The sequence below is a fragment of the Lonchura striata genome, chromosome 12 (assembly GCF_046129695.1).
Source record: "Lonchura striata isolate bLonStr1 chromosome 12, bLonStr1.mat, whole genome shotgun sequence".
NCBI classification, from domain to species: domain Eukaryota; kingdom Metazoa; phylum Chordata; class Aves; order Passeriformes; family Estrildidae; genus Lonchura; species Lonchura striata.
Genome location: NC_134614.1, coordinates 15,566,266 through 15,587,239, shown reverse-complemented (window position 1 = coordinate 15,587,239; position 20,974 = coordinate 15,566,266). Strand labels below are relative to the sequence as shown.

Sequence of the window (20,974 nt, the reverse complement as noted above, 5' to 3'; positions counted from 1 at the left end):
GGTGATCTGAGAATTGCTGCTCACACCAGACCAACTGCTGACTGTCCGCAGGGCAGGAGCTGCCCAGAACCCCTGCCTGGCCAGAGGGACTTGCTGCACCTTTTGTCACTACTCAAGGTGGGTCCAGGCTGGATCCGTCCACGTCCCTGCAGGCTGCCCACGTGGGCCCTGGCAGCGCAGTGGCCTGGGGAGGGCTCTCGGAGGCGCCGAAAGAGCTTTGGAAAGACACGACATCCCCGATGGCTCTCTGGCTGCTGGCTCAGCGGGAGTGATCGTGTCATTCCAAAGCCATCTCTCTCCAGGGGCTGGATCCTGCCCACCCCTGCAGGCACTGGGGTGCTGCGAGGGCCGGCATGGGCAGGAAGTTTGGCAGTACCACATAGCCTGCACCACCGTGGTGCAGGGGACCACATCCACCCTGTGGCCAGGGAGCCATGCTCCCCGTACTCTCCCAGGAAGCCAGATCCTATTTTTAGCTGTTTGGGGCATATGAAAGAAGAGCCTCCTAGCTCGGTGCAGGAGCTGAGCCACGAGGCTGGACACCGGTGATCCTCCATCCTGACACCACCCTTCTTCCAGTGTGGCCCCAGGCGCTGCCCCAGCCCCGGGAGGGGTTGCAGTGGGACACGAGGCTCGGTGCGGGGCGAGGCGGTGGCGGGAGCGCGGGTAACGAAACCCCAGCGCAGCTGGGCACAGCGGGGACAGCTGCTTTTGGGATTCCGTTGCCCGCGCTGGCGCCGCGGAGCGATGGGCACAGGCACCACGGCCATGCCACCCCGACCCTGAGGCAGTCGGTGGGCCAAGAGGGGAGAGGGCGACTTACCGGCGGGGAGCGGGGCGGAGGAGATGCGTGGGAGCCACTGCCGGGCCGTTGTGATCGGGGGTGCCGGCAGAGACCGGGGTTGTGCTGCCGGCTCCCCCCGCGCCGCGGGCCGGGTGCCAATGGGAGGGCGGCACAGCCGAGCCAAAAGGAAACGGCTCCGAACAAAGCCCCGGTGGGGCTGGAGCAACTGGTGCCAGCCCATCGGCCCCCGACGGAGCCCGGAAACACGAGCCGGCCCCGAGGGAGGGCACCTGCCCCGGCACCTGCGCCCAGAGGCGGCACGGCCCGGTCCGGCCCCGCCGCCGCCGGCGAGGAGCCCTCGGCAACACCACGGGGGAATTCAAACCGCGTGGGGAACCCCACCGGCCCCACGGGGAGCTCCGCGCTGTTGCCCGGGGATCCCTGGGACCCTGCGCCGGCCAAGGCTGCCGGCTGTGGGAATTCCTGATGCCTCCAGCACGGCACGGTGGCGGGAAATGCTCTGCCGCCACTGCTGGGGAGCTTCCTGGTGGCCCCCGAACGTCAGGCTACGGCTGGCCCCGGGTGGGTGACACGGGTGGGGGCGCGGGTCCCTGTCCCACGGCGCTCTGAGCCCGCGGTGCTGCCGGCCTCACCGGGCGCGGCAGGAGGAGGGCTGAGGGTGCAGCTGGAGGTTCCGGCGGTGGCTCCGGGGGTCCAGCCCCGACTGGCAACAGCCGCCCGCAGTGGGGCACACGGGGACCCGGGGCGCCGTGCCGAGCCTGGGCAGCCCTGGGGCACCGGCGGGGCCGGGCCAGGAGCGCAGCCGAGACCCGGGCCCGCTCCCTCCCTCCCGGGGAGCCGCCCGCTCCCCTCTCACCTCCGGCCCCGCAGCCTTCGGCATAGCAGCCCGGGCCGGTCCACAGCCCCTCCCGGCGGCGGGGTCGGGGCGGCGGAGTCGGGGAGGCTCCAGCGGGACACCCCGCTCCCGCCGTGCCGCTCCCGCCCTGCCACCGGCCGCTTTCAGTTTCGCTCCGGCGCCCACCTGGGCTCTGCGGGTCGGAGGCGCCCGGGCGCGGAGGCAGCGGGTGTGTGAGTGTCGCTGCCCTCCCGTCCCTCAGGACCCCGGGCGGGGCACCCCGAGGGCTCCCCGGGAGCCCCGGTCCGGTCCCGCTCCCCCGGTGGCGCTGTCCCGACCCCGGCCGCCGGGGGGCGGTAGCGGCGGGGGCGGGGCCGCGCGGCGGTTCCGGCGGTGTCGCGGCCATGGCGGCGCTGCGGCGGCTCGTGCCGGCGGTCGGGCGGGCGGCGGCCAGGTACCGGCACCGTGCGACCGGCACCGGGCTGCCCTGCGACCGCGGGGAGCGCCTGTAGATGCCGTAGGGTGTTCGGGAGGTGTCCGTGGATCTCACGTGTCCCAGCTGCTCACTCTCCCCGCAGAGCGCCGTGCCGGGGTCACCGACTCACTCCGGCGGATGATGAGCTATACCAGCGGACGCGGGTGATGGTGCTGGAGCCGGAGTCCCCCAACATCATGTTCATCGAGAGCTACAGCACCCGCGGCTTCACCATCAGCGGAGACTTGGTGGTGGGGCCCTGCGCCGTCCTGCCCCGCAGCATCCTCCAGTGGAACGTGAGTGCCGGGCGGGGGGCGGGCGCTGCCGGTCGCCCCGAGCGCCGGGGCAGCGCCCCTGAGCGCCCGCCGTGTCCCCGCAGGTTGGCTCCCACCGGGACATCTCGCTCGAGAGTCTGTCGCTGTTCCGGCTGCTGGAGCCCCGGATAGGTACGCGGGGCGCGGGCTGCCCCCTTCGGGCTCCTGTCGAGGTGGCCGTGCGGGAGCCTCGGTACCTGCGGCAGGGCCAGGTCTGGGCCGAGGCAGCTCCGGTGCTGCCCTGCCCACCCTTCTCTTGCCCTGGTTGCAGAGATCCTGGTGCTGGGCACAGGGGACAGGGTGGAGCGGCTCCACCCCGCCACGCTGAAGCAGATGCGGGAGTGCGGGATTGCTGTGGAGGTGCAGGACACGGTAAGGGTGAGCCCAGGCAGCACCCCATTGAAAGGGAGGGGGTCATGTGCCGTGTGGGGAAGGGCCGAGTCTCCTTTCTGAGGGCCGGAGCTTCACTCACTCCCTTTTCTATTCACAGGCGAATGCATGTGCAACCTTCAACTTCCTAATGAATGAAAGGCGTGTGGTGGCTGCTGGGCTCATCCCCCCGCGGGGCACCTACGGAGTGTAGGCACTGCCGGCCATGCCCATGGGCTGAGTGGTTCTTCCCTGCCTGCCTGAAGCCCGCGAGGGTCACTGAGAAACGCTCCGTAGTGAACCGATGGCTCTGCACACAGGAGGGCTGTGAAATACACGGGCCTAGCTCTCTCCTGCAGTCCCTGGCTTCTTGGCCTCCCTGCCCGGTCTGGGTTGCAGACGGTGCGGCACAGCACAAGGCTTTGCTGGCAGCACTGGTCCCACAGCCCTGCCAAGGTCATGCCCCACACCTTGGCAAGAATCCTCACCTGAGGGAGGGTGAAGGCTGGTGGGGTGAGCTGTACATCCCCACGCACATCTGGAGGAAAATACATGTAAATGGGAAGTCCAAGAAATTGTGTGGTGGTTAATGCACTGCACATTGAGGCTGTAACAAATTGATGGGACATGTGCTCACCTTGGGCACTGGGCAGCACGTGTGGTGGTGGGATGCCATGTGCCAGCAGCTTCCTGAGCACAGCCAGCACCAGCAACTAGTGTGTCCCAGCTGGTGCTGGCCCGGCTTGGGCTCTCCAGTGGAGCTTTGTACTGCCCCAGCACAGATATCCCTTGGGCAGTGTTGGTCCAAGGGTGCTGCACCCCCTTTCACTGAAGGCTCAGACTCCAGCAGGGGACTTGGAAAGGGTCCCTGTCCTGAACTGGATGATTCATAATTGGGGATGTCATCCCTGGGGAAGAGAGTACATGTACCTAATGGCAGCTTCATGGCCTGAACTCTGCCACTTTGGCAGACTAAGGCAGGGGATGCAGCTGAAAGGTTAGGGTGGCTTTGCTTAGCAAGGTTCTTCATGAGTGTGTGGTATCAATACCATGACATTATAGTCAGGCTCTGGTTTTAGTGTATAAATCAAATTTGACATCCTCAAACCACTGATGGTAAACACACACTCTTCAGCAGGAGTAATGTGTGGGACACGTACAACTGATACAGGTGTGAAATACTTCTTGGCTCCTGGCACTGCAAGCACAGATAAATTTGCCAAGCCAGGGAAGTTTGCACTGCTCAGGCCTGCAGAAATGCAGACCAGCTCCTTTATAAACTTGTGCCCCTCCCACTGCATTGCCCACCTTCCAGCAAACAATTGCTCTGTTGGAGCCTGGGCAGGTAATCCACAGTGAACAGCCCAAAGAGGTGCAGCCACTGGGCCTGGAGGTGTGGCAACTACAAGAGGTTTAGGGGAAGAATGCAGCAGTTGGACCAGGAATGGGGACCTGGAGCACCCTGGCTGCTGCCACAGCTGGGTTTGGCAGCTTGCAGCAGGAGATAATGGCAATGTAAAACAATTCACTTTCTTACCCAGCAGTCCAGCCCTTGCTTTCTGCTCTCAGGAAGGATTTTTAAGAAGCCACAAGGTGTTACCCACTCAGCCCTGTCTCGGGGCTCTCCCTCCCTGTTGCCCTTCACATGGACACGGTTCCTTCTGGGATTATCAGCTGCCGCTGACAGTGTAGGAAACAAGGGACAGAGCCAAGGACAGAAAACAAGGGAGGTAAATAAGGAAGAGGGGTCCAGGCTGACACCAACTGCACATCTTTTCATTTTTTTATTGTAAAACATGGCCAACACGTGCAAGGCTCCAGCCCAGGATCGTGGCTCCTGGGTGGAAGGCGGGCCCCGCGGGTGGTCAGAAAGCAGCCAAGGGACAGCAGGAGCTCCAGGCAGCCCACAATAATGGCACTTCTGCAGCAAGAGCAGCTCCCACGCGGAGGGGCGCAGGGCTGAGTGGCACAAGGACAGACACAGATCTCTCAGAAGAGGCGCTTCTCATACCTGCAAGGGAAGCAGCACCAGGGAGCCCCTTTGCTGACCACCTCACTCAGGGCAGGGACAAAGGTGCAGTATGGAACAGATCCTGCCAGCCCAAGGAGGGGAACCCTCAGCACCCTGACAGGCCACAGCTTGGCCCAGCTGTGTGGTGCCAGAGCAAGCCTATGAATGGCACACCAAGCCTAGGGCATGGCAGCTGAGGTAGAGTGGCTGTTCCTCACCCCCAACGCCCCCCCAGAGTGACAAGGATCCTGCAGAAGCACTTACGAGTGGAGGCCATGCACCCCTCCTTCAACCTGAGCAGACGTTGTCCTCTTCTCAAATTTCAGCTCTCCCGAGTACATCATGGCTCTGAGAAGGAAGAACATCTATCACAAGCCAGGCAGAGTCCAGGGAAGACAGTGCTCTGGCACATGCTCAGCTGGAACATCTGGGATGAGGGTCACTGGGTCCTCCAGCTGTTGGCCAGAATGGTCTTTCCTGTGCTCTCAAGAACCAGACTGGGTAATGTAATCCCAACATTTTGAGCCCAGCCAGCTGAATATCCCATGAGAGACCACTCCTGTGTCCCTGGGGCTGGCAGTGCCCACTGGAGATGAGGGAAGAGAGCTACAAATCATCCAGAACACACCACAGCTTGAGTACAGCTGCACAGGGACTCCAATCAGCAGCACCATGACCTAACCAGAGCACAGGCACGGGGAAGCACTCACCGGACTTGGGTCAGGCTCTTGGCACCGATATCCTGGCAGGAATGCTGGATCCCAGCAATTAGGTATGGAATGAATTTATGGATAGAGCCCTTGTCTTGCACTGCACCGGAGACCCCCTGGGCCACTTTAATTTTGTCCGTCTCACTGCATGAAAGCACAAATCAAGGTTATTTGTGAAGCACAGAAACCCCAAAAGCTTGATCTGCTGCCCCAAAGCACCATCTCTGACCTGAAATACCGATTCTGGCTGCCCAAGTTCTTGTCCATGGCATCTAGGGAGCCCATGCCGCGGTATTTCTTCAGCCTGATGCCATCCGAGAAGAAGTACTCGCCTGGAGCCTCCGTGGTGGCAGCCAGGAGAGAGCCCATCATCACTGTCACAAGATATCACAGGAACAGCACATCAGCAGCAGTGGCAGTACTGCAAAATCCCTCAGGGTTCCTGGGCACAGCCCTGGCTGCAGTCCGGTGCCCCCAGCCACCTGCAGGTAAAGGCCCTCACACCCAGTGTGATGCCATATGGAAACACCTCCTGGGGAATTCCCCACAGTGGTGCTCACCTGTGGAGGCCCCGAGTGCCAGGGCCTTGGCGATGTGTCCAACCGTCTGGATCCCTCCGTCGGCGATGACGGGGACGCCGAAGCGCCGGGCGTACTCGGACACCTTGTACACCGCCGTGGCCTGGGGGCGGCCGCACGCCAGCACTGCGGGACAGAGCACAGGCTCAGCCCCCGCAGCAGCACCTCCCCGTCCCAGCAGGCTCTTGCAGGCTTCCAGCACACACATGCTCCAGCACTCAGAACGCTCCTTCCCTAGGCTGAATCCAAGAGAAGCAGATGCCTGGGAGATGCCTGCTGAGACGTCCTCACAGCCCTTGGCTCCAAAAAGCTGTGAGTGACCTTGGGACTGGGGTCCTTGATTGGATGCTTGGGATCAGATGAGACTCGTGGCTCAATCCTTGTGCACAGCAGACATGTGGGGAGCTTGGGAATGAAATAAAGCAAACTCCAAAAGCCCCTCTCCAAAGCATCCCCGGCATGTAGCCATGTCCCACTGCTAGCTCTCTCCTGGAGCTGCCAGACCCCTTGTCCATGTACCCAGCATCTGTATGATGTGCCTCTTGAATGGAAAGGCAGTTGGCTGGGAGAGAGAGCTCATATGCCTGTATATGCTATAGATATAAATATATCTATACATACAGGTCTGCATATACACACAAACACATGCAGCAGTGGGAAAGGAGACAGGCAGAATGGTTTGGTAATAATTTATGTTCCTGCCCTGCAATGTAGCAAGGGTTCCATCAAGTTTAAGCGGCCCCATGAGGAGAGAGTTATTAACTTTGGATTTACTTGTTCTTCCCAGTCGGTAGCAGTTAAAAAGCTTCCCGTTATGTGAGGAAAACCAGCACAAGGCAGGTCTTGTAACATGTTGGTCAGCCACAGGCATGCAAGAACACTGAGATAAGCTTCTCTCCGGGAGATGTCCCTTCCCCACGATAACTAGAAGCCTTTTCTTCAGTCATGGTTAGTCCCATAAATTAGGTAAGATTAAGGCCATACAGTATTAGTACTTTGGAGTGTGAACTCCAGGTGTGGTTCAGCCTGCATGGCGGCAGTGCTGGCAGCATGTCCCTGGCAGAGGCCTGCAGGGGCCAGGAGGCTACAATTTCTCTACTCCCAGCACTCAGCAGCAGCTGCTGAGGGAGGGCAGCCAGACTTCAGGCTGAGATTGTGACAGAACTAAATTTAATCAGACCCCAGTGTTCAGCTCAGCCAGCCAGGGAGAGGCTGCCAGTTTTGTTACCAATGCCCTTAAAGAGATGGTCTTGCAGTTCTGCACTGCTGAAGGCCACAGTACAGCTGAAAAACGCTGCCGTGGAAGAGCTCAGAAATGGGTGTTTCTGTGGAGAGAAATACCCATTTCTGAAAGGTTTTGAGTCCAGGGTCTATGGGAGTGTGCCACAGACAGTGCAGGGCCTGCAGAAACCTCTCAAGCACAACCACAGAGGTTGTGCCTTTTAAGGCACAGCTTGGCTCAGGGCCCCTGGGAGCATCGTGCGTCTCCGAGTGTCCCAGTGCCCAGTGCCACAGCCCCGGAGCGCAGCTTCCCAAGCAGGGTTCTGAGCACACACACACGTCACACCATCAGGGTAAGGGTTTGTCCCTTTTAGTGTATTGGCAAAGGGTGGCCCTACAAAATCATCTGCTAGAGAAAACCTTCCAGGATCTGCAGGAGTAAACCTCTTCCTTTGAGGTGTGTCAGAACTAGGAGAAAGGACAAAGCCTAAGGCTTGCCTTGCAGGGGCTGCTTGGTCATCAGAGCAGAGAACACTGCACCCTGTGCTGGGCAGGCAAAAGCCCCTTCTCTCCACAAGACTTGGTGGGGAAAAGATGGGACACAGCTGCCAAGGTGGCCATGTGCAGTGAAGTCCCTCTGTAACTCAGGGGAGCCAGCTCCATGGGATGCTTGGCCAGTGCACAACTTCCCCAGAAGTAGGGCTGCATTTTGAGCCCAATCAAGAACTGCTCAGTGATCACCTCCCAGTACTGGATCAGCAGGAGCATGCCTGGCTAGGGATCCAGAAGGTGTAGTCAGGCTCCTAACTGGATTTTGGAGTGGAGAGGGCAGGCCTGAATTCCCTCAGCTTGGACAGTTCAGATTCTGCTTTACGAAATCAGAAAGGCTTCTCAGAATTAATTTCGGATTCAAAACCAGTATCCAAAGCCACAAAACCCCAAGTGCATCTACAGCTAAATTATTCTCAAACAAGCAGTAGGGCCATGTGCAGCCAAATCAGGGTCCTGCTTCAAGACACATAATTAGGGTTGGGAACAGGGCAAGTGACTTACTATAGGTGCCCGTGACAGTAGAAGGGCATTTGGGGCTGTGGGACTTTAGGTCTGGAGGGATCTTTGGAGCAGCTAAATAAAAACAAACACACACATTTTAGAGACAGAAGAACAGCAGCAGAACAAAGGACCCCAGAAGTGACCTGCTACTGGGCAGAGCATACGGTGTGGGACAGAGCTGACTTTGCTGACCCTTCCTATCCCGAGCCAAGCCAGAGGCCAGATCCAAGGCAGCCAGGCCCGGCTGTGCACAGCGCATGCTTGCCCTACCCCAGCAGCCACCCAGAGAGGTGACCCCTACCCCAAAAACCCAGAGTTCTTGCCCATAACAGGACCAAAAACGTGGGGAGCTGCAGGCAAGAATTCTGCAACCACATCTCTGAAATGCCACATTCTACCTCTGCTCTACACCTTCACTAAAATCAGCACCCAACCCCGATCCCAGGGCAGCTGGAAGAACCCCAGGGACATTCACCACTCTGCAGATCAGAGCATGCCTTTGCCTCAGAGCCAGGGTAGGACATGTGTGTCCTGGCTCTGCTCTGGCTATGGAAGTGTTAGTCCAAGGATATTCCTCCCTCCTTAGAAAGCTGACCTGAGGCAGACTGCCCTGACTGGGAACTCCCTGCAGCCAGGCAAAGCAGGAACACAGCACAGGTCCAGGGCTGCTCACAGGCTCCATGCTGGAAAGGGCAGAGCTAACACAGCTCCTACAGCCAAGCAGCTGCTCACTTGCTGCCTCCTGTGGCACAGACCAAGGACCAAAGCAGCAAGGGGCTGTGCTCATGGACTGCAGCACCTTGCTGCACCACCACTCGGTGCCCTACCTGAGATCCAACACACAAGGACTGAGTCTGTCCTCAAGGCAGACTTCCTTCAGGCCCTGGGGGATGCCCCTCTTGCCTTTTAGCTAAGGGTGGCACAGCCTCTGCCCCACACAAGCTCTGTCTAACAGCAGAGACAAAAGCAAAAAATCCCATTTTGGCCTGGAAATTGCAAAGGCATCAAGCCCAGATCAATACTCAAGCATCACACACACTGCTTCCAGAGGGAAAGGGAGCACGGACAGCCCAGGGCACTTCACCCATCAGCACTGGGGATCCACTAAGCCTCTCTCCCTGCAGAGCCATCAGCTCCCCCCAGGCAAAGCCACCATCTGCCACACCAGCTCTACTCAGTCTCGGTCAGTCCTGGGAAATGCCTTTGCTGCTGCTGCCACCCCAAAGGTTGGAAGTCCTGGACAAAGGGGGTGAAAGAGGTCTTCCTATGGACACTGCCCTCACAAGGGGAGAATTCCATCCCAGCCATGCTGCTTTTCAGCAGGGAATTTCTACTAAGCAGGTGTCTTCAGCCTATTTAGGAGGTGGCTGATCTCTCTCACCTTCCTGTGTGATGCAGATGGAGCCACTGCCCATCCCGACCCTCAGGGCATCAACCCCCGCATCAATGAGGTTCTTGGCCTGAGCCGCAGTCACCACTGTGGGGAGCAAAATATCGGTTTGAAAACAGACCAGCACACTTGCAAACAACACTTCTCTGCCCTGAAGGTTCCCCATGGCTGCCAACACCCCCGCCCAGGGCAACAGCCTGTGCCAGAGCCAGGCCTATCTGGGAGGAGCAGTGAGTTTCTGCTCCAGCTGCCACGGTGGGTGAGGTGGCACTGCCCCTTTAGGCTATTCTGCAACGCACTTCTACCCAAAGGCTGAGGCAGCAGAAGTCACGGCATGATCCCAGGCACTCTCTGGGCCACACGAGGTAGGGAGGCCAGAGTACAGGGTAACAGCAGCATCAGGTAAAGACAGCAACCACTGGACTCTGCTGTTAAGAGGCAGGGAAAATTGCCACTAGATTTCCACATCAAGCAATATTCATTATTAAGCAAAATTTTAAACTGGTGTGTAAAATAAGCTAATACATAATGTGCTATGGAGGACTGTAACATGCTGTGCAGCAGAACAAAGGTTTCTAAGTATCTGCAGCAGTAAGGTACAGTCCTGTGTCTACAGTGGTCTTGCTCCATTTCACAAGTCAGAGGAAACCAATTTAAGCTCATAGAAATTTACCAAGATGACTGTTTCATTCCCATCCCTGCAGCTCCCTCTATGTCTAATAAACAAATGTCATTTAAAGACAAGAGTCTTCAACACACGCCTACCGTTTCCTCCAATAACTTGTAGGTTGGGATATTTCTCCTTAATGTATTTTATCATATTGATCTGGAAGATGGAATTCCCCTGAGAGGAATCCTGCAACAGAAAGAAAATCAGTTTCAACCAGAATTTCTTCAGATTGCAAATGCTGCTTCAGAAAAGTTTCAGATTTTTCACTCTGCTTGCTGGGGTCTCTGTGAAGCTGAGTAACTGGCAAAATGACTCCCCAGACTGGGCACAGAACCCCAGAAGCTGCTGCCAAGACAGGAATGTACTTCCCCGCACAAGGAAGTATATTGTAAAGACTTCAGTATGCTAAAGACTTCAGTAATATCCTTCAGGTTTAATCCTGTACCTTCTACAGAAGGCAACAAACAGAACATCTGGCTGTGGGTAAGAACCATCTGGCTCTATCACCAGGACACTGCCAGCCGTGCCTCAAACTACAGGTGAAATGGAGAATGTTCCTTGTGAAACCCAGCAGGGCTGGTGGGGGATGCACCTCGCTGCTGTGCAGCTCAAATACCAGATGTCAAGCACTGAGCACTCAGTCCCTGGCAATCTCTGTGACCCAGTCAAATGATGTTTGTTAAACATTTCCTACTGCACAGCCATACCCTCAGAGCACAGCAGACTCACAGCATCACAACCAATGAGAAAACCATGTGCCAATACAGGCAGTGACAACCTGTGCCTGAAAGTTTACAGGCCAGAAAGGGAGACCAGCAGAGCAGCTCTGCGCTCACTGACCACTCCTGAACATCAGTAAGAGAGTCACTAACACACACCAAAGGGATGAAGGGAAACTGATAAGAAGCCAAATATTCAAAACCAGTCAGGAACATCAGAGAGGCTGGTGGCAGAGTGGAAGAGGTATTTGTAGAAGATTTTGTATTAACTAACACTGTTTCTCTTCTCAGCCTTCAGGGCTTCAATGCACCCTATGAACTCCTTCAGGTCACATAAGTCTCCAGGGAAGAGGAATCCCTCCAATCTGAGGACTCAAACAAGACTGAGAGGTCAACAGACTGCCACATTTTAACACAGAAAGGCCTGTGACAAGGACAGTGACATTCATCCAGCCTGGAACTCAACCTCCAGTGTCCCAGGCTGACACAATGGCCATGGCTCCCCTGTGGGTGCTCACCAGCACGACGGCGTCCACGCCAGCCTGCACCAGCAGGTCCAGCCGGTACTTGTCATCCTCGTGGGTCCCGATAGCAGCACCACAGAGCAGCTGCTTCTTGGAGTCCTTAGAAGCCAGAGGGTAGTCCCTGTTCTTCTTGAGATCGGTGCGGGCAATGATAGCCACCAGCTCGTCATCTTCATTAACAATTGGCAGCTTGCCTGGAAACAGACAGAAAGAACATTACTGCGGGTTTCTGCAGGAGACAGTCGTTAGCTCAGAGCAGGGCAACAGGCAGGCAAAAACTTCTACAAGATGGAGACTCAGGTGTGTTACCAAATCTTGCTTGGCCATGGATGCCAGCAGCCCTGGCTTGAGAAACAGAGAAAGGAGTTTGTAGGACTGGAGAAGGACTCAGTATTTTTACATCAACCATAGAAAATGTGCGCATTTTTAACTAATTAGATGCACAACGCCCTATTAAAAGTCAAACTACTAAACCCTAAGACAGCTGAACTGAGCACTGAAATGCAAAGGCCAGGCCAGAAAATGAAAGACGTGTGGCTAGACAGCTGAACACTGGGCTGCCAAGAATCCCTCAACTCCAAATATCCAAACACATTTGAGATGAAGGCACGTGAACTCTGTACCCCAGCAGAGGGCTGTGGGCACTGTGTTCACTGCTGTCTCCCATGTTTCACTCACACAGGGACTGTGTGCCCACATTCACCCACTGCTGCCCAGCCCAGCGCTTCCACAGCTCTCCCTCATGCCACAGAGGGTCACAGGTACCTTTTTTACTCCTTTGCAGAATTTCATTTGCTTCTTTCAACATTACGCCAGCTGGGGCCACAACAAGATCCTCCCGCTTTGTCATAATCTAGTGGGTGGGAGAAGACAAAAAGTCACAAGAACTCCTTCACACTGATCTGAAAATACCAAACCACCTGCCCACGTGAAAAGCTCCGCAGCGGCCGTGCAGGAGTGCTGCACAAAGAGCCCCCAGCACAGCAACACGCCTCCAGAAACACACAGGAAAACCTCCAGTGTGCTGTCCCCATGCGGGCACTGGCACAGGCCCCAAGGCCATCAGTGAACTGAAAACAGGAGATGGCAGAAAGCCTCAGGAAGAAAGTGAAAGCACCTGGAAAAAAGGGACAACTCTCAGATGATCTTTATTTGGGCTATCACCCTAACAGCTCCCCCTTTCATTGGAACACATGCAAATAAGGGCTGGAGACATCTCTGGAGTCTCACGCTGTTCTGGCAGAAATGGTGCCCTCAATCTTGTTTTCAGGCAGCATCTCCAGTGCACAGGCCCTGGAAGGGCTCTGCCCAGAATAACTCACTGCTGCTGGTAAGGTCAGTGGGGCACAGGAGTTGCGTCAATGCAAACATGCACACCCATACTCACCCTGATAAACAAGGACCAAAACACAACACAAAGCAAAGGGCAGTGCTGCACACTGGGGACATCTGACCTGGTATGGTAGATGTTTTCATCACTTTCATCTCAACAGTGGTGTCCCACTGGGAGAGCAGCTCCAAGAGATCATGAAATCTCCATCACTGGAGATTTAGACACAGTCCCACAAAACCTCCTCCAGCTCAACCTGCCTTGAGCAGGTGGCTTGACAAGAGACCTCCCAGTCTCTTTCCAACCACAGCATTCTGTGGTTATCAAGTCCCCCATGGAGCAAGACCACTACAGACACAGGCCAAAGGTTATTTGAGAAGGGTGGGCAGAGCTAAAAGGGAACATTCTCTAACCCTTCAGAAGGTAGATCAGCTGCATACAAAGAAGGAACATTTTAGTTATTTCTATCATGAGAACAGACATTTTGCATCAGAAAGAGGCTGACCATGCCTTCATCTACCCAAAATGCTGTGACAGAACCCAAATCTCAAGATAAGCTTGAGGCATCGCAGACATATCACAGAATCACTGGGTTGGAAGAGACTTTCAGTATCATCGAGTCCAACCCATGCCCTAATATTTCAATTAAACTATGGCACTGAGTGCCACATCCAGTCTTTTTTTAAACACATCCAGAGATGATGAATCCACCACCTCCCCAAGCAGACCACTCCAGTGCTTTATCACTCTTTCTGTAAAAAACTTCTTCCTAATATCCAAGGTGTATTTCCCTTGGCACAGCTTAAGCCTGTGTCCTCTATCAGTTGCTGCCTGGAGAAAGAGACCACCCCACCTGACTACAGTCACCTTTCAGAAAGTTGTAGAGAGTGATAAGGTCACCTCCGAGTCTCCTTTTCTCCAGGCTGAGCACCCCCAGCTCCCTCAGTCGTTCCTCACAGGGTTTGTGTTCCCAGCCCCTCTCCAGCCTCGTTGCCTCCTCTGGACACTCTCAAGCATCTCAACATCCTTCCCAAACTGAGATCCCAGAACTGGATACAGCACACGAGGTGTGCCCTCACCAGTGCTGAGTACAGGAGAGGAATGACCTCCCTGCTCCTGTGGTCACACTGTTCCTGACACAGGCCAGGAGCCATTGGCCTTCTTGGCCCGCAGGGCACACTGCTGGCCCATGTTCAGCTGCTGTTGACCAGTGCCCCCAGGTCCCTTTCTGCCTGGGCGCTATCCAGTCACACCATCCCCAGCCTATAATGCTGCAGGGGGTTATTGTGGCCAAAATGCAGGACTGGGCACTTGGACTTACTAAACTTCATCCTACTGGACTCTGCCCATCCCTTCAACCATTCCAGGAGTCTCTGCAGAGCCATCCTACCTTCCAACAGATCCCAGCTTAATGCATCTGCAAATTTACTAATGAAAAACTCAATCCCCTCATCCATGTCATCAATAGAGATATTGAGCAGAGCTGGCCCAGCACAGAGCCCTGAGGGACACCACTGGTGCCTGTTCCCAGCTGGATGCAGCACTGCTCACTGCACTGGGCCAGCCATCAGCCAGTTCTGAGCCCAGCACAGAGTGCTCCTGTCCCAGCCATGGACTGCAGCTTTTCCAGGAGTGTGCTGTGGGAGACAGGGCCAAAGGCCTTGCTGGAGTCCAAACAGACACATCCACAGCCTGTCCCTCATCCACCAGGAGGTCACCTGGTCATGAAAGGAGACCAGGTTGGTCAAACATGACCTACCCCTCCTGAACCCCTGCTGGAGGGTCTGACACCCTGGCCATCCTGTAAGTGCTGTGTGATGACACTCAGTGTAAACTGTTCCATGACCTTACCGGGTACTGAGGTCAGGCTAACAGGTCTGTAATTTCCAGGATCCTCCTTCCCACCCTTTTTGTGATTGATGCCACATTGGGCAGCTTCCAGTCATCAGGAACCTCACCAGTGAGCCAGGACTGTTGGCAAATGATGGACAGTGGCTTCACAGCCTCATCTGCCAGCTCCCTCATCGCCCTGGGGTGGATCCCATCTGGTCCCATGGATTTATGAACATCCAAGCAGCTCAGCAGTTCTCTGAATGCCTCCTCCTGAATAACAGGGGCTCATTCTGCTCCCTGACACCATATGCCGACCCAGGAGGACACTTGTCCTCAGGACAAGCCGTCTTCCCACTAAAGACTGAGGCAAAGGAGGCATTAAGCACTTCCACCTTCTCCTCATCTGCAGTTACTAAGATCCCTCCCCCATCCAATAGAGAACAACAGTTGGTCTTATCCCTCTTTTTGCCATATATATATTTGTAAAAATATTTTTTATTATCCTTTACTAAAGTTGCCAAATTAAGTTCCAAGTAAGCCTCGACCTCTCTAATTTTTTTCCTACATGCCCTACCAACCCCCTTAAATACTTCCTGAGAGAGCTGACCCTCCTTACAAAGCTGAATCATCCTTTTTTTATTCCTAAGTTCCTTCAAAATCTTGCTGCCCATCCAGGCTGGATGTTTGCCTCATTGATGCATCTTTCAGCACACAGGGACAGTCTGCTCCTGTGCCCTCAAGATTTCTGGATTCCTTTGTTTTTAAGGGCTGCTTCCCAAGGAACTCTCTAAATAAGTCTCCTAAACAGGCCAAAGTCTGCCCTCTGTAAGTCCAGTGTAAAAGTCCTATTGGATGTTCCTCCTCATTTCACCAAATTATTGAGAACTCTATAATTTCATGATCACTATGTCCCAAGCAGGCTCCAATCAGCCCATCTTTATTTGCAAACAACAGATCTAACACAGTCCCTCCCCTGCTGCACTCACTCACCAGCTGTGACAAAAAGTTGTCCTCCATACAATCCAATAACTTCCTGGACTGCCTCTTTCCTGCTGTATAAAGTTCCCAGCAGATGTCTGGTAGGTTAAAGTCACCCACAAGAACAAGGGCTGGTGACACTTCCTAAGCCTGTGGGATTCATGTGCTTCCCATGCTACAGGAGGCCTGTGTGTTTAAGTGGATGGCAACGAACGGCTCAGGAAAAGGACTGCTGGACTGCAAGTGGAGAGAAGTTGAGGAAACCATTTGTTCCCCTGGCCTTGCTTGGTGACAGGGACAAGCACCAGACACTGACAGTAGAAAGTTTCCTGCCCTGCAGTGCTGAATGACCCAAAGAAAGTATGAGGGAAGATTGTTATCTGGCTCCTCTGAATGGGCAGCATTGCTTCAAAAGGCCCATGTGCACTTTTACAACCTACTCCTAGTTTAAGGCTCTTGTATCACGTATTTGTAGCTAATTTCAAACCAAAGAGGGATCAGCATGTGACACCAGGTTTGGTCAGCAAGAGCTAAAAATATTTGTGAGCCAAGAGCAAAGTGTGGCCAAGAGGCACTGGAGGTGTAACCTGACAGCACTGCAGGTCTCCAGTTACACAGCTTGTGTAACTGGAATCACAGAACGTTCTCCTGCGTGAGGGGAGTCTGACAGCAAAGCATTATGAAGGCCAGACTGCAAGTTCAGGGGGTTATTTGGAAGAGCAACTAATCCAGATGATGTGCACAGGGAAAGGCAGCCCAGAAAAGGAAGCTCAGCACTTGGAGGGTTTGCTGGGCAGAGCACAGCTGTTACAAAGCTGGCCAGTGCCAGCATGTGGGACTACAGCAGACCACGAACACTGGCAATCAATTAGTGAAGGGGTGAGCTTCCACCGCACCAAAAGATGACCCCCACGACTCACATAAAACTGCATGGACTGCACTGCACAAGGGTACAAATGAGCAAGACACTCTCCCCTGGAAATACACTCGCAGACAGATCTGCAGACCTAAGCTGGAGCTGCTCCCTCCCACTGGCAGAACACCCTCACAGCCACACACTCACCCTTATCCTTATCACAACCCACACGGCTTCCTAACATAGTGTTCACACCCATCAGGTGTGAGCACTTCTCACCTCACCGAGGGGCAGGTCATGCTCTGACTCTTTCAGGAAATCAATATCTCTGGACGAGATGATCCCAACCAGCTTGCCCCCCATCTTCCCATTGTCCGTGATGGGAATCCCACAAAATCCATGACGAGCTTTTGCTTCAAACACATCTCGCACTCGGTCATTGGGGCTCAGCACCACGGGGTCTGTGATGAATCCTTGCTCGTATTTCTGAAAGGAAGCAGATCCAGCAGCCAGGCTGAGTGGCACTGCCAGGGCAGAGAGGAGTGAAGCACGTGCCTGCAGGTTCCTGCAGCCACTCACACGGCTCTGCCATTACCCAGCCTAGCCACATGCTCACCACCAGGACGACTCTCAAACCAGCAACAAGGCTCACCCAAATAATGTTAAAATCAAAGAGCCTCCCGGCTAACCTCCTCCCTGAAATGATGGGGAATATTCCCACACCAGGAGCACTCAAGTCCCAGGCTGACCATAGACAGTGCCTGGCACATAACAAGAGGTCTGTGCCTGCAAACCCTGGCAGCGCTACAGCTCTGAAACACGAAGATCGGGCACACGTCAGCAATCTCCCCACACAGCTCATTCAGCGAGGCCAGACCCGCTGCCCACCTCCACAGAGGCCCCCGTGCCAGCACGGCTCGGTGCTGCCGCTCCAGCCACTCACCTTCACCTTCCGCACCTCGTTGGCCTGGAACTCCGGGGTGCAGTTGTGGTGGATGAAGCCAATTCCGCCGGTCAGCTGGGGACACAAGGGCGGCTGTGAGGCAGCGCGGACGCCGCAGCAGGCGGCTGCAGCGGGGCCGGTGGAGCTGCGGGAGCCCGGAGCGGCCCCGCGGAGCCCCCGGCGGCGCTCCCTGCCCGAGGGCGGCACAGGGGACCCGCCCGCGGGGCGCACTCACCGCCATGGCGATGGCCATGCTGGCCTCGGTGACCGTGTCCATGGGCGAGGAGACCAGCGGGGTCTTGAGGGTGATTCTCTTGGTCAGCGCCGAGGTCAGGTCCTGGCGGGGAGGCAGGCGGCGGCGGCGGGTGAGCGGCGGCGCCGCCGCAACCCCCGGCCCGGCCCCGGCCCGCTCCCCCGCCCCGGGCACTCACCACCTGGTCCGCCGTGAAGTCGATGTACCCCGGGAGGATGAGGAAATCGCTGCGGGGTAACGAGGGGAGACGCGTCAGCGACCGCGGCGACCCCGCGCCCCGGTCCCACCCCCCCGTGCCGGCCGCACTCACTTGTAGGTGAGCCCATCGCCGCAGCTGAAGAGCTGCTGCGCCGTCAGCCCGTCGTCGGGCACGTAGCCGGTGCCGCCGCTGATCAGATAGTCCGCCATGGCCCCGCCGCGTGCCCGCCCCGCCGCACCGAGCGCACGCGCGCCGCCGGCCGCCGGGAGCCCCCGCGGCGCCCGCCCCGCCGGGCGAGGCGAGCGGCTCCGCAGGCCCGGCACACAGCGCCCCCTGGCGCCGCGGAGGCCCGAGCGCAGCCCCCGCCCCGCGCCGCGCCCGCCGCGGCGGCGACACGCCGGGCCCGGTGCCGGCGCGCTGCCGCCCGAGCAGCTTCTCAGCACCGAGCCCGCGTGTCTCCAGCCCGGTGACACCGGGTCATCGCGGCTGTTCTGAGCTCAGCCGACAAGAGGGAGCTGAACTCCAGTGCAGCCCAATAGGCCCTGCGTGCCAGGCTCTGGCTTGGCTGGCACCAGCTTGTGGCACCAGTACAGTGTGATACCTGCTAGAAGACCACCTAAAAAAGCCCAGCTACGGGTGACATGGTGACATACACAGAGAGACACTGTGGGTTGGCAGCTAAGTCCAACACCAGGTACTCCCACAGCTTCAGGAGACAAGAATGGGCTTATTGGGTCGGTGGTGAATGCAGAGCTGGGACAAACCAGCAGAATCCAAACAATTTTGTAAATCAAAGGGAGGAAGGATGAAAGTCAAGAGACAGCAGCAAGGCCAGCCTTGCACCTCGAGCAGGATGAGAGGCAGCAGTCTCACCACAGAGGATCCAAGGTGATCCCAGCTAGGCATTAGCCCCCTCTTCCCAAAGTCACCAGGCCAGGCTGTAGAAACAAGCAGTGTGAAGAGGATAGCTGCACACTGGGGATGGGGGCGTAGCACCTTCAGATCTGTACCACAGACTGGGGCTGGAGGGAGGATTTTGGAGAAGAGCAGTAGCAGGAGGACTGTGCCCAGAGAAGCAGAACAGGCACAACACAGATCTGCCTCAGATGAGCCTTACATGACACAGCAGTTGCCTTTTTCCAGGATGAGATGTTCCCATCCCTGCAGTTCCATTTGAGCATCAGGAAAAGTTCCTGTACTGCAGGTTACTGAACAACTTCCTCCTCTTGGTTTACTTGCTGTTACATTCCAGATTCAGCCTCAGAGCATGAGGGACATGAGACAACCACACCCCTTCTCACCTGCTCCCTGTAACACCCTGCCCAAGGCAACCCCCTCTCTAACAACTAACTACTTCAGGGACTAAAGTACAGTGGCCCTGTGCCTACAACACCCTGCTGCAGAAGGTTAATTCCTTGTTCAAAGATCAGAAAGCAGCTTCAAGAAATGTGTTACTCATGTCACTACCCTGTAGGACACAGGAAATGCGAACAGAGATCGGAAAGCGCTGCCTGCCAAGGACGTGCGCTCGAGGCAGCATCACCTGTCACAGGATCAGCACAACAGGAGGCATCACACCAGACCAAGATCAGTATGACAGGTCTCTCTACCCTTATTTAAAAAAAGAACAGGCTAACAAAGGTTCACTGAGCCTACCTGGGAGGCACACACGGATCTGAGCTGTTGTGCTACGGGCACGGGCACAGCAGTAAACAGGCATGTTGGCTTCTGTTCCAACAGAAACATCAGGCAAAGTTTAATGGTTCTCAAACAGACTACAACAAAAGGCTGCAGGGAAAAACATTTTATTTCCAAGCAGATTACAAAGAGCAGAGAATATAAGAGTAAAATTAAATTAAAAAAATAGTTGAGTGCATCTCTTTAAAATGATTTGTAGTGTGAGTTACTCACGGGGCAAAGCTACTGGAGAGTTCTGAAGGTCACTTTGCAGGATGCCAATCACATGTGCTGTTTAGACCTGGGTCAACACAGGAGGGACAGACAAGATGTATTTTGCATATAGGCCGCACACTCATTATCAAGCGAGGTTTTGGGCTGCAAGTGGACCCTGCCTTTTTGAGACATCCCCTCCACCTCATTCTCTCCTGCAGTTCCCTCGAGCTCTAGACATGGTTTATTGCTGCTGAAAGTGGGTTTAATCTGTCTTCCCGTTCTGATGAGCTCCAATGCCAAAGGAGAAGCAGGCAAACGTGTCTGCCATGCACAAGGTTACAGGGAACGTGACTGCAGTGCTAAGAGCAGAGCTTCAGCCACGCAGCAAAGGAAACCAACAAGCAGGGATACAGCAATCGCTTCAGAGATTTGGGGGAAGCGTGTCAGCAAGACTTCTGGAAGAATTGAGATGTTCCTTAAGGTAGGAAGAGGTATAAGCGAAGAAGGGCTCTTTCCTAAGCATTGGCACCAACGAAACAGAAGAGGCTGAATCATCAGGATAAGGTGCATTCCCTGTAATGTTTGAGAGGAGCAGCTCCAGCAATAAGATGGGGAGAAAAGCCCCATATAGGGTGGAAGACAGTTGATATCCCACTTTAACAATTATTTAGGAATCCAAGCACTAACCCCAAGTCAGTCAGTATTAAACTTGCCTAAGAATGTGGTTTGGCTGGACAGCTGCACAGCCATTCAGTGTCCAGCAGCACTCAGTCCAGCAAGAGGATGAGCAACTACAGTACCAGCAATCCTCCACCCCCTGTACACTCAGGAGGCTCTTTTCTACCATTTCTGGATCTGCTCTTATCACAGCATAGGAGTATTCGAGGCCTCATCCCTTCTATGTGTGCCAAGGCAGACAGTAGCCCTGATGCAGCCGAGAACAAGACTGTCTTAATTTCTGCCCTAGCAGCAACAGTGCAGAAGAGGGTTTTATTTAGAAATCAGATTGTGTCCT

General features: G+C 55.6%; 2 protein-coding genes across 3 annotated transcripts; one reads left to right on the top strand and one right to left on the bottom strand.

The window, feature by feature from the left end:
• The first annotated feature begins 2,032 nt into the window (after positions 1-2,032).
• NDUFAF3 (NADH:ubiquinone oxidoreductase complex assembly factor 3) lies at positions 2,033-3,373 on the top strand. Its single transcript, XM_021531102.3, has 5 exons — positions 2,033-2,094; positions 2,219-2,411; positions 2,495-2,561; positions 2,701-2,801; positions 2,920-3,373. Exons 1-5 carry the CDS (start codon positions 2,045-2,047, stop codon positions 3,010-3,012), a joined length of 504 nt encoding a protein of 167 aa, XP_021386777.2. The 5' UTR covers positions 2,033-2,044; the 3' UTR covers positions 3,013-3,373.
• A 1,190-nt stretch (positions 3,374-4,563) lies between these two features.
• IMPDH2 (inosine monophosphate dehydrogenase 2) lies at positions 4,564-18,304 on the bottom strand. 2 transcript variants are annotated; one of them, XM_021531079.2, is made up of 15 exons: positions 18,178-18,304; positions 18,046-18,094; positions 17,850-17,951; positions 17,615-17,689; positions 16,951-17,157; positions 12,440-12,527; positions 11,669-11,868; positions 10,527-10,617; positions 9,753-9,848; positions 8,372-8,443; positions 6,080-6,223; positions 5,749-5,893; positions 5,520-5,663; positions 5,074-5,157; positions 4,564-4,809 (listed from the first exon to the last, which is right to left on the bottom strand). In XM_021531079.2, exons 1-15 carry the CDS (start codon positions 18,273-18,275, stop codon positions 4,788-4,790), a joined length of 1,617 nt encoding a protein of 538 aa, XP_021386754.1. In that variant the 5' UTR covers positions 18,276-18,304; the 3' UTR covers positions 4,564-4,787. The 2 variants fall into 2 exon arrangements, with proteins under 2 accessions (XP_021386754.1, XP_021386764.1); XM_021531089.2 differs by lacking the exon at positions 8,372-8,443.
• Positions 18,305-20,974: the final 2,670 nt, after the last annotated feature.

Coding starts and splice junctions, on each gene's coding strand:
- NDUFAF3 (XM_021531102.3), top strand. CDS start 2,045: ATGGCGGCGCTGCGGCGGCTCGTGCCGGCGGTCGGGCGGGCGGCGGCC. Junction 2,562..2,700: donor GCTGCTGGAGCCCCGGATAG/GTACGCGGGGCG, acceptor CCCTGGTTGCAG/AGATCCTGGTGCTGGGCACA. Junction 2,802..2,919: donor CTGTGGAGGTGCAGGACACG/GTAAGGGTGAGC, acceptor TTCTATTCACAG/GCGAATGCATGTGCAACCTT.
- IMPDH2 (XM_021531079.2), bottom strand. CDS start 18,275: ATGGCGGACTATCTGATCAGCGGCGGCACCGGCTACGTGCCCGACGAC. Junction 5,664..5,748: donor AGCCAGAATCGGTATTTCAG/GTCAGAGATGGT, acceptor GCTTTCATGCAG/TGAGACGGACAAAATTAAAG. Junction 5,158..5,519: donor AAGAGCCTGACCCAAGTCCG/GTGAGTGCTTCC, acceptor CTTCCTTCTCAG/AGCCATGATGTACTCGGGAG.